Below are 13,078 nucleotides of genomic sequence, written 5' to 3'. Positions count from 1 at the left end.
CCGGGTAAGACTAGTGGAGGTGAGCTGTGTTAACACGAACTGCCTGCCGCAGAAATGGGGGTGCTTGTATCCAGCTAACTGCTAACTGCTGGTGGAGTTTGTGACTGTTAAATGCCGACCATTCTACATTACACGCAAATTTGTACCAAGCGCTAATGCTAGTAGCTAGCTATGTGTTAGCTGAACCTTACGGAGCATATCATGTGTACTAAATGTAGCCTGTTTTGTATGTCGTTTTTATATAATGTCGTTTTCATATATTTTAATTGTGTAACCAATTGAGCCACGGTGAAACGATGTTTCGTGTATATGGTCGAAATGACAATAAAACAGACTAAAGTTGAGTTGACTGTCTCACTCATGGTCTCACTGTCTGTCTGTAATGGTAGGCGTGGCTTGGGGGTAGACGCTAAAGCAGCGAAGCAAGTGCATTCTGGGATTTGGTGTCTTTCATCCACACGAGCCAAAAACACATTTTCCGGCTTTTCTCGGCCTAGAAGCCACCAATTTCTAAAAAAAATTCACATTTCTACTACATAAGTGACCCAATTTAAAGATATATTCATCTTTCCAACGGTGAAATATCCCTTTAAACCAAGAGTATTACTCTTAGTCAGGGACGTCCACAGGTTCGGGGTATTGTTGCCCGGGCAACTGCCCGTTTGCCCTGATTGGCTTAGCTGCCCTTCTGGTGAAAGAGCCTAAATAAACTTTTCTTTCTTTATTTTATTTTTTTTGCTGTGGTGGCTGCATCAATACGATAATACGATAATATGACCATCATTACCAAATTTAAATCAAATTAAATCGCTACATCATCCAATCTTGCCCTCAGCGATGCCCTCTGCCCCCACTCACGTGACTTTGTTTTCTCACACACGGAGCAATGAATATGAAAGAGGGAAAGCCAAGCTGTTCTGCCTTCACGTGAGTTTTTTAAGTTATGGAGATTATGACAAATGCCCTGTGAATAGTAACCAAAAAATCAACTTGAGCTTTGAATAAAGTGCAGCTTCAGCTTGTAACGTTTGCATCACATCGCGCATGTATAGCATTGTGAATTAGTTATTATGTTAGTTAGTAAGGATATCAAAAGTTCCAGTTCACAGAGCATTTGAGAACCTGGAGATCGAGTAAAATACTTTTACTGGCTGTAGTCATGATCGAGTAAAATACTTTTACTAGCTGTAGTCATGTTGTCATTGTTCATATATATAAGCCATTATTTTCCAATTTTTGGTTCACCTGGTTTCCTTGTGTGATAATGCTTGTATAACTTCAATACGGTGGCCGACAGGGGCAAACGCCCTGCAACTTAAGAAAACACACACAAATAGACAAAACACAAGCAAATTAAGAAAACAACTTCATTAAAGGAGAATTCCGGCCAATTTTTACGTTAATCTTGATCGCTATAGCTACACGAGTACTTTCGATAGAAAAGACCCCGAATGAGTGCAGGTAACACGGAGAAGCTGCAGCTACGTACTATAAGCGTCCCCTGAGCTAAAACGGCAGTGGTCGGGGCAAGTTTTAGAGTGCCTTTGTGCCTCTTAACAGACCCAAAATGCAATTAATATGTCTGTGCCACATGAACAGGGACCTTACGTGTCAACAAGATGCGTTTTCAACTCAGACATTGTTTAAATTCACCTACCCTGGTCCTTGTATCGATCCTGCCGGTAGCTAGCTTGCCCTGCTAGCTGATAGCCGTTAGCCGTTAGCTGCTAGCTGCCGTCCAGTGAGTGTATTCAGACAGGCTTCTGTAATAATCATCCCAATAACAATCCACGGAGCGGTGGTGGTGTGGATATGTCACGTCTTGAAGTGTATTCCCCCCTAAAATAAACAGTAGTGCGGTAGTAGCTGTTAGCTGCTAGCTGCCCTCCGGTGAGTGTAGGCTATGAAATGTCTGTATCGTCACTGCGCTACATTTTTATGATCTATGATATTCTGGCCATGGTTCACATCTCTCACCCAAGTCCAGCAGGCTCCGTCTCACAAGCTATTACTCAACCAACTGAAGTTAGTTGCATTTCTTCTAATGTGTTTTTCGCTGTGGTGGCCGCAATAACAGAGAGTTACCAGCGGAAACACTGGTACCAATACAGGTTTCCCTCTCATACTTAACATTATACAGCTGTGTGAAGTCAACAGCAGCGGAGCCGTGTGTGCATGAATGGGGGCGGGGCTGCGCGGAGGAGAGATCCAAACACAGGCACGGCTTTACAGAAGGAATGGGTCATGTAACGCAACATTAAACCATATCGATATAAACGACATCACTTTGTTCGTGGAGAGGCAGCGGATGCGAGGACGTTAGGTGCACCGGTGCACCCTTACACATTTTTTTAGTTCAGTGACACCTCACACAAGACTCTACCTTAAACGGTTCAAATGTTATGAAAGGAGCGTGGTCTGAGTAAGTGGGCGTGGTTAAAGTATAGGGGGCGGCTCAGTATCACATGTAGACCACACATTATAAGTTTCATGTGAATCAGATGATGTTTGTCATATAAGGCTGATTTCCTGTTGCCAGCGGGGGGCGTTATGACCAAAAGTCAATTTTGGCCTGTAGGTGTCCCCAGGCCTGGACCCTTGTCAACCGTGAGAAATTTCGGCCAAATTGGACAATGTACACTTAAGTTACAACAACTTCTTCGTTCATCGATAAATGCTCAAAATGGCCGCCACGCCCACACCGTTGGACGGAAAGTTTTGCTTTTAATAACTTTTCATCGTTAAGGTCTTAAGATGACACGGACCAAATGAATTGAAGTCGATCTGATGAAATCTCTAGGAGGAGTTCGTTAAAGTATAGCACCTTGACTTTTAGGCCTACTTCCTGTTGCCACTAGGGGGTGCTATGACTTTGAGCCAATATCGGCCTGTAGATGTCGTCAGGGTTAAGCGGGAATTATACTGGACGAAGCCCAGCTGGCGCGTACAAATGTGACGTCATGGGATCGCCGTTACTATTTATACCCGCGCTGGTGCTCGCGACACTAGTTGCAGTCTTCTCCTGAACAGCGGCGGCGCTAATGAGCAAAGGCTGTCGACGTTGCTCTTTCTACGGACTAGAAGAAGAAGAAAAAAGTAAACAACGACAGAACTGGCTGCAGCATTGCCATCAATGCTTCGATTTGATGACCTACTTCGTCGGATCAAGCCCTTCAAAATCAATCTTGTCATGACCCTGGCTCATTTTGTTTTGATGTGGCCGCTCCCTCTCTCCTCCCCTCAGACTGTGTGCATGTGTGTGAGTGTGTAAGGGTAATGGCAACAGGTGTGGTATGATTGGTCCATTCGAAGGGATTGCTGCCTCTGGATTGGACCAACTGATGAAATCAGTCCTTTTAAACTCCAGCTGACAGCAAATCGCCCCTCCTTCACCTCTACTACTTCCATCAAAGAGCCAGCATCTAGTCTGAGAGTCTTGTGTAAGTAGTTCTTTAGGCAGTCCTTTTGGCAAAAATTTGTTTAGAGTTGTGTTTTGGAGTTAGTGAATTTGCATTTCTGTAAATTTATAAATTTGCAATTCAAACTCACTGCATTCAAACGACTCAAGCCGGCTATGAGTTAAAATGATTTGATCATGAGGAAGACGAGTTTTTTTCTGTTCAGACTGATGGATTTTTAAAATTGTAAAATTGTAAAAATAATAATGACCATCATGAGCACAAAGGATGCTCGTGTGTGTGTGTGTGTGTGTGTGTGTGTGTGTGTGTGTGTGTGTGTGTGTCTTCTTCGTAACTTTCACACAGACAGCGAGGCGGCGTAAAGGCACATCAGTCCCGCCAGGCTGTGTGAAAGGGGCTAATGTATACTGTATTACACCAGTGGTTCTCAACCTGGGGGTCGGGACTGGGGATCGCCAGATGGTTGGAGAGAAAAACCATAGCCAGGGGAATGGTTTTTACATGACTGTGTGAAGTTTGGTTCATTTCATGTGATATAGTCAGAGCTTTGTTTGTAAATCAGGAAGTCCTGGATCACAGAAAGGGGTCTGAAGGCGGGTCGGGGTGAGATAAAAAGTCACAAACATTGGACAAGGCTAGGTGCTAGGTGGTAAAAGAGAGATCTTGGTCTTGTCCTGTCTGTCCTTTGCTTTTTATCTCTGCCATCTGTGTTTGCTTCCATCTGGTGTACTGTTGTGTTACATTATGCAACTTTTTGGCTTGGGGAAAGAGTTGCATTGTTCCTGCCCTCCCACTCCCTCAGCTGGTCAAGTTAATGCATCAACCCTTGTCAATCATGATCACCAATATGATCATCGGTGTCTTGCCTGAGGCTGAGGTAAAACTACCACAGACAGCATCAGTTAGCAAACACAGACAAGAAAAAAAGATTAAAAGACGAAAGGCCCGCTACTGCTGTTAAGAGACTAAAAAGATAACTATGACTCACAATACAACAAAAACATAATTTTACTATTCTGAGAGCCTTGCCAGCAGATAAAATATAAAGTTTATACTGAGGGTGGAACTAAGGTTAACTTTTTGTTTATTATGATTGTGCTCAACCAGCTTTCAGACCGAAATCAGTACTGCGTTCAAAAAGACAATGCCCTGCTTTGGTGGGTGCCTGTTGCTCCAAGTACCAGTGAGACAATGAAAAACAGTCAAGGAAGTCCAGTTTGACTAACAGATCCGCAAAGGGCTTCTTACACAATGAGATGACGGTGCAAGACAAAAACTCACCTGACAAAAACTGACTTTTTTTTGGAGCATGTCCTGATAAAATTCTGACATTAAGATGTACGTTTTTGTGTAGACGTGAACATTTTGTCCAGAAGGTAGCACGAGACACATACCTGTGTCAAGTGACAAGTAAGAAACTATGCATATGTGACGTCAAGACTGACTGCGTTAGTAGACATCACAAACCTGACAAAAACCCTCATCGTCATTGTGTCCCTCCTCAGCAGTGACGACTCTGAACACGGTTCTGTAGCCAGTGGTTTTATTGATTGGTGTAAATCCTCCTTTTTAAACATCAATGTGGCAAAAACGAAAGAGATGTGCATCGACTTCAGAAGAAATCCCACTGTCATTCCCCCGGTTGTAATGGACAATCAACAAATTACCATCTCGGGGATAATAAAGTGACCTTGACCCTTTCTAATCATGGTTGTCTAATCTGTTTTATTTCCATTTTGCATCCTTCAAACAATAGACATATCTAATTATACAGAATAAATGCAATTGTATTCCAATTAGTAGTATTATTGCCAGGAAGACAGTGCTTGATGTCCGTCTTATCATCATCTGTCAGCTGCAACACAACATGTATGAAGTATTTCCCTTTCAGCTAATTCTCTGACTTTACAGCTGTCTGAAGGCAGCAGGCCTGTGTTCCATCTGCAGGCTCTATTGTCAGTGATAACCATTGCGAATGTGTGATTACAAATACCAGATGCAGTGGTAACCTTGATTACATTTTGTATTGTTTTATTCTGTACAGCCTCACAGTTTATGCAGTAAATATGAGAGGGACAGAAAAGGAAGGTGACATTTAATGCCAGAATCAGACTACATGATATTTTTGATACTAATGTTTCTGTATGTAATCAGGGTTCTCTAAACGGCTTCAATGCATTTAGGCACGTAGTCATGGTCAAGACCATCTGCTGATGTTCAAACCAAGCATTAGAATGGGGAAGAAAGGTGGCTTTGTATGCTGCATGGTTGTTGGTGCCATGCAGACACGCAACCATCTTGAGGGTTTACAGATAATGGTCCGAAAAAGAGAAAATATCTAGTGAGTGGCAATTCTTTGGTCAAAAATGCCTTGTTGATGGCAGAGGTCAGAGGAGAATGGTCAGACTGGTTTGAGCTGATAGAAAGGCAACAGTAACTCAAATAAGCACCCGTTAACAACCAGAAAAGCATCTCTGAACGCACTGAACACGTCGAACCTTGAAGTCTGCTTCAAGGTTCAAAGTGCTACAACAACAGAAGACCACACCGGCAGAAGACCACACCGGGTACCACTCCTGTCAGATAAGAACAGGAAACTGAGGCTACAATTTGCACAGGATCTTCAAATTGGAACGGTAGAGTCATAATTTTGCGTAAACAACATGAAAGCATGGATCCATCCTGCCTTGTATCAACAGTCCAGGCTGGTGATGGTGGTGTAATGGTGTGGGGGATATTTTCTTGGCACACTTTTGGGAACCTTAGTACCAATTGGGCATAGTTTTGAGTGTTGTTGCTGACTATGTCTAGCCCATGACCACATTTTACTCATCTTCTAATGGCTACTTCCAGCAAGATAACTATGTCACAAAGCTCAAATCATCACTGTACTCAAATGGCCTCCACAGTCACCAGATCTCAATCCAACAGAGCACCTTTGGGATGTGGTGGAAGGAGAGATCGATGTGCTGCCGACAAATCTGCAGCAACTGCGTGATGCTATCTTGTCAGTATAGACCAAAATCTTATTAGGAATGTTTCAAGCAACTTGTTGAATCTAGGCCACGAAGAATTAAGGCAGTTCTGAAGGCAAAAGGGCGTCAAGCCTGGTACTGGCAAGGTCTACCTAACAAAGACTAGAGAGAAGAGTTGCTGATGATCTGCATCCTAATAAAATCCTAAAGTAAACTGATGATCTGCATCCTAATAAAATCCTAAAGTGGCAGATGAGTGTATATCACCTCGTCTGAGAAAAGGCAGTTTTCACAAAATGAAGTACACACAAACACACACACACACAGTATTGCAGTTCCACAGATACAGACACTGAGCCTTACATAACTCCTGTGGTGAGTCAGGAGAATTGAGAGTCGTACCAGCCTGCCCTACCCCCACAACTAACACACAAACAACACACACACACACACACACACACACACACACACACACACAATCCCATAATCCCATCTGGATTACTGATAAATTATGTTGCGACTATGCCTCATGCTGGCGGTGACATAAGAAGCTGACTGATGAACAGCTTCACTGTGTCTTACTATCTGGCCTCCAACACAGTCATGGAAGATTGCTAACCAGACTGTTCATCTCCCAGGCTGTAATCCTTTCTCTCGGCAAAGAAGTCTCCCTGCGGTGGGAGCGGAGCGGGGGGACCGAACCCGAATGGCCCGCTGCTGGCTGGTTAGCTAACATTAGCTTGCTAATTTCACCCACCTAACATGCCTTCATCCCACAGATGTTACAGAAAATTAACCAAACAAAGTTGTCACTTATCTGGCAATAGTCTTGCTTCCACTTCCATCCTATCATAGAGAGAGCGCATTTAGGTCCCACCCACAACGGCAGCGAAAATAACTCCACAAAGTGCCGGTAGCTAGCTAAAAACACGAGATTTAAGCATGTCAAACAATGATTTTAGCACCCTTGTCTACCAGAGAGGGCAAGTTAGCTGTTAGTAAGCTAATGTTAGTTATGTATTAGCAAGCCAAGGCACTTGCAAACATAGAACTATAGCATTCTGATTTATCAACATTTCACAATAACACACGTGTTACATACTGTGTACAAAATGCAGCTTTAGCTTAACTTACAGACTTATCACTTGTTAACTTACGTTATACAAGACATCTTGATGACAGCTTAACCTTTAGCCATCTAGCCATCAAGAGCCAGGCAGCCTTTTTGACTCAGTGAGTACATTATCATACTCTCTTACTTAGCCTACCACTCCGCTAAGTGGGAGTAGGGGCTGGTATGCAGGGTTCAACATCAACGTTTTTGTCCACCAGCTAAATGGTTAGTGAATGTTAAAGATGTCTTTGTCTTTGTTTTTTGCTGGTGAGTCAAGCAAATCTACCAGCCACTTACATATTTTACCAGCATTTGGCTAGTAGATGGTGCTAATTTTGAACCCTGCTCATATGTTCATGTGTTGACGGTGACTGCAAGGACGGTTGGTATCCGTCCGATTGTGGTGGGCTGGTCTGGGTCTCAAAAGTCCAGGGCTGATTTTTTTTTACCCCAGTCCAGCCCTACAACAGTTGGAAGTATTCACTAACCTCCAGTAGTTGAATTTCTCACCTTGCTGCAGTGATGTAGAAGTGTACTCAGAGATGTGTATGTGGACTTCACTGAAAAGTCCATTCTCAGTGTATGAGAATGGACACCACACAAAGTTTGGATAAGGGGCAACAAGCGTGAAAATTTCAACCAAAGAAGTCAGTAAAACAATGCTTGGTACCAGCATTGTTTGTTACTCTTTAAATACTCTTTCTCTTTCAGTCTGTGTATTCATCATCATCTGTTTTTTGACCTGTATAGGTTTGTATGTCTGTGACAACAAGAAAACATCCAGGTACAGAAGGTTTGCCCGGAGCAGTGAGGACAGCTATTAAGACAGAGGCCTGTTTACGGAGGAAGAGGAACAACAATCAGATTAGAGACCATCACATGCCAACCGTTTCTAAGGCAACAGACAGGCCAATGTTTCATCCATAGAGAAAGCAACTGCAACAGTGTTAATATTAGCATACAGGGGGCTGTAATGTGAAGGTATCCTGAAAAAATACAGCAGGAACAGTTGGTTAAATCTACGTTAGATTAAATCCTTCAACTGGCTGCCAAACGAACTGACTTCACATCAGAGAAGCTGCTGGTAAATGAATTGTTGAGGATAGAAGACGAAGTTATGGGAAGATTCCACTTCGGTTCTCATTCAGTTTGGAAATGTGTACATTACCTGATGGTAATGGAGGGGAAACCCTTTGTGAAAACAACACAACAAAACTCCCTGAATCCTTTCAGAGGTCTTCATGTGGAACATTTTATGTCACTTACAATGACCTGGCAACAGATCACATTATGGTTAGCTATGTTGACACTCTTAAGTAAAAAGCAATGCTGCTTAGTAAAAGTAAAATTGTAGTAGTGGCTGTTGCCATTCTTCTTGAATAGTGAGTTTTTGTACAGTGAACATGTAGAACATCAGTAAATGCAAAGAGTTTTTTTGTGATTGTTGCGGGCAAAAACCCTTGATTATGCGGCACGTTTTCTTAAAAGACGCGATGGAATACGCGGGATATTTATGCAATCGTATGCGATGAAATTGCGGGAACTTGCAAAAACTGCGGTTTCGTCGTGGCTTCATCGCGGGGTTTGCAGCTTTTCGACGATGTTCACGTCGCGCAATTACGTCACTTCATAACGTTCCCATGGCAACAGGGGGAAATGGCTGCTTTTGTGTGAAGTAAACGCAACATGTTTCAACTTTCTGAATTTTGAAAAAAGTCACTAAATAAATCGTCATCTAAACCAAAACCTTCTTCTCTCAGAACTCGTTTCCTGGCCTGGTTGTTATATATTTAGTCAATATTTGTGCATAGTCACATTTCCAGTGGACCACTGGTTAGGTTGCTGGGGATTGTATGACCTAACTGCAAGTGAGCACTGTTTTGGATGGTCCTCGTATGTTTATGTGCTTATTGTATTTTCAAATGTTTAATGTTTGTTTTTTATGACTGTTTAAAAAGGCCCTTCTAGGGACAGGAAATTGGAAACTAGCAATAGCAATAAATGCTGTGATGGTGTACGTTGGAGATTTGTTGCACAAATGTCCTGTCGTAGCATCTGTCCCATATTCAAATAAAGATGAAATGAAATGAATGTTTACGATTGTTTTGGATTTTAGATTCTGTCTCTCACCTTATGTTTGTGTACCTTGTATACGTTGGTCTGAAGTCTGCGTGAGGTGCACAATCACTGCACAATCTGATTTTATACCAGTTTCTGTGTAGGTACTGCTGACGCATGGTTTTTGTACATATGCATCTATTTTACATCTAGTCCCAGGAGTCAGTAAGCAGATGTTGAAATATAGGTATATATATATATATATACATATGACCATTGACATCCAATACCAGAGACCATCTTTGAACAGAGAAAGGGGTTACTATCTTTCCCCATATACCACTTGTGATCATGTGACTAAAGATATGTAGGTTACATGATGAATACTAAATATAGCTCAACAGTGTGGTTCCGGAAGTATAAATCTCTATCATTTTGTGAATCCAGATTTTGTCATCTGTGATTATTTGCCATAACGTCTTACCATCCAAGGTAGACTTACCACGAGCTATGAGATTGTGAAATGATGGTATATACTCCTGTAGAAGCCACAGGTCTGTATGATATCAACCTTGTTTAAAGGAAAACATGTTTTATTTGTCAGTGGACGGGGCGGTGGCAGTGGCGCCGCGGCATCACAGTCCCGCCTATACGCCTGCCCGACCAATTGCGAGACAATCACAGCTCTCAAACGATGACGTTTCACCCCTTTTTCATAGCATCAAACTATAAAAAGTAATAAAAACCAAACTTATCAGAAAAATTAACACTTGGACAAACATCAGCGTGATCCGAACTACCTAAAATGCCAGAAACCATCTTTGGGAAAAATGTATCTATTCACTTTGGATATACACAAAAACATGTGAGACAGCACCTTTAACTGTTTCTTATCTTACAAACACACACACACACACACACGTGACAAACATTAACACAGACACTACAGCAACCTAGTCAGGGACAAGGCTTTAGTGTAACATTCAGGTAAAACAGGTTAGCAGGAAGTGGGCCTCATTCCACTTTTTCTGTTTATTGTATCCTACCTATATGACACCTGCTTCTTGAAGGTCAGCTGGGCAAACTCTGTATCCATCTGGGACACTGACAGCTGGCCCTCCTCCTCCACTGTCCTCTCCACCTCCTTCTCTCCAGGAACCTACAAACACATTCTCATTTTTTTTTATCTGTAGTCTTCAAAAGCAGGTTGACTGAGCTCATCTGGCTCCAGTCACACAGGGACACATCTTGTACGCCAATATAACCAGCTGTCAGTGTAGCTTTACCAGTTCTTTTAATGACAGCTTGTGCTTAAACACAACATACTGCACCAGACAACAGACAAACGTTTATGATGGTCAGACGATTGTATTTTTTCTATAACGATGTAGGCTACTAAATTAGGTGGATTTTGACTATGCTGGCTGTATAGTAGGAACAGTAGAATGAAGCACTCAGTTTTACAGTACAGTGAACACACACACACACACACACACACACACACACACACACACACACACACACACACACACACACACACACACACACCTGAAAGCTACGGCGGTCCAGCGTGCTCTTGGGGCTCCCGTCCTCGGCGAATAAGTCCTCCTCCTCGGCCACGTCCTCCAGCCCAGGGCGGTCTCTCATCATCCCTGCGGTCTCTCTGTCCCCTTTGTTTAACGATTAATAGTGTTCTAATGTGGTAATTATAATCCGCACTCTGCCGACTCAACTGCTTCCTGTTGTGTTTCTGTATTTTAGGAAGTTACTATTTTGGTGCGTATGTAAGTCTGTGTACCGCGCGCTCACCAGTATTACCGCGGAGTTGTATCGGTCTGCGATCAGTCAGGACTCCAGCTCACTGAGTAAAATGGACTAGACGTCCATGAGCTCTTAACGCAATGAAAAGTTGCCGACCGAAGGTGAGCGGTGTTCAGGTCCGACGTCCATTTAGATATTGCAGAAAATCAGCTGTGAGCTCTCGCTCTCTCTCTCTCTCTCTCTCTCTCTCTCTCTCTCTCTCTCTCTCTCTCTTTCTCTCTCTCTCCTCCTGTCATCCAAGCTATTCAATAATACAACTAGGCCTACTAAAAACAGGGACGAATTAAATTACCAAATGATGTATTCAGATCTTTGTTTCCTATTGGATCTTGCATTATATGCCCGTCATCCTGACCACGCCCCCCTCCGATTAAACAATATGCATACAATTTCACAGATCGCTGTCCAGGTCACCCTGCATAAGAGGCTCATAATAGTTATTATAATAATAGTATTAAGCTAATGGTTTAGTAATGTTTAAGACAATAATAATAAGGCTTTATATCAACTGAAAAAGAGCGCATTCATTGCAATTAACATTTACAAATGAATATTGACTTGGGGGCGTTTTCAGACCTGTTTGTTTGCTTTGTTCTAATTCATTTCTTGCATCTTATCTTTATCTTCATCACCACAGCACCAGGTGCTTCCATGACACTATCAGTCATTATGCGTCCTCCTCTTCCTCCTTTTTTTTTAGCCGCTTGGCAAAAGCATTACGCCGGTGTCAGTACCCGATCCGTACCGCCTGTAAGATTACGTAGTAGATTTGTACCACGCATGCGTTGAAACACTACGACCAAACATCACAACTTTTTTATTAAATCTTTATTATACAATAGTCATAGCTACAAAAAATCGAGACTTGTCACTGATCCAAAACCGTGTAGCGACGTCGTTGTTGTGTTGTTTATGTTAACGTTTTTACTTTTAATACTTCGTCTATTATTAATGCGATGAAGTGTAAACGTACATAAGTGTCCTTTCGAAGACGGGATGAGCTCTTCCAGCCACCACTGCTATATACCACTAGTAGCTACATGCTAACGGCAGTAAACATGTCATCTTAGTTGGCAATGTTATTAAATTCTCCCCAAATCCGAGTCACATTCCTGCTGAAACATGTCCGATTATGTAGTGTTTGGTTCAGAACCCTTTATTTTGACGTTAGAAAGTGCTGCTTCGTTCCACTACAATCTAACGTTAGCATAATCATAACTAACTATTATGTAGCTGTATGCTAACGCAACATAGCAGAGCATATATAGCTATTTATGTATGTGTGTAGCAGGGCTTTGTACCGTAAAAAAATCACCAATAAAGGCTTCTAAACCAAATACTACACAACCGGACATGTCCCAGCAGTAAAGTGACCGAAATTAGGGGTGAAATGTCCAGCATTGAGCTACATAATAGTTTGCTAGGAGTTTGCTGGTCTCTCACAGAGATCTCATTTAGGCCTGTTTTTACCTGATACTTTCATAAAAGTACAAACACATGAAGTGAGAGGTATACACATGCTTAAACTTTATTTAAAGCATGATTAACCTGAAGTAGGACGGAGTCATGACTTAAAACACCAAAGCAAGGCTTCTAGCTCAGGCTAGCTAGCGTTAGCAAATTACCTTCAAAGCTGCAAAGAAATGATGAAACATAAAATTTGAAGCCTTTATTCAATTTGCTACGTGGTG

At 42.3% G+C, this 13,078-nt stretch overlaps 1 protein-coding gene across 2 annotated transcripts in view; it reads right to left on the bottom strand.

Moving 5' to 3' along the window:
- Positions 1-11,680, bottom strand: part of LOC144512787 (diacylglycerol kinase zeta-like) — a 126,108-nt gene extending 114,428 nt beyond the window's left edge. Inside the window, exons 1-2 of one of the 2 annotated variants that reach the window (XM_078243718.1) lie at positions 11,115-11,680; positions 10,613-10,725 (exon numbers count right to left, since the gene is read on the bottom strand). In XM_078243718.1, coding sequence (XP_078099844.1) covers positions 10,613-10,725; positions 11,115-11,216 — 215 coding nt within the window. In that variant the 5' untranslated portion in view covers positions 11,217-11,680. The remainder of the gene's footprint in view (positions 1-10,612; positions 10,726-11,114) is intronic. The other variant, XM_078243720.1, reaches the window with a different exon arrangement.
- Between the last annotated feature and the right edge of the window lie 1,398 nt (positions 11,681-13,078).

This window comes from Sander vitreus, chromosome 24 (genome assembly GCF_031162955.1).
Source record: "Sander vitreus isolate 19-12246 chromosome 24, sanVit1, whole genome shotgun sequence".
Lineage (NCBI taxonomy): Eukaryota > Metazoa > Chordata > Actinopteri > Perciformes > Percidae > Sander > Sander vitreus.
This window is presented reverse-complemented; position numbering and strand designations above follow the sequence as displayed.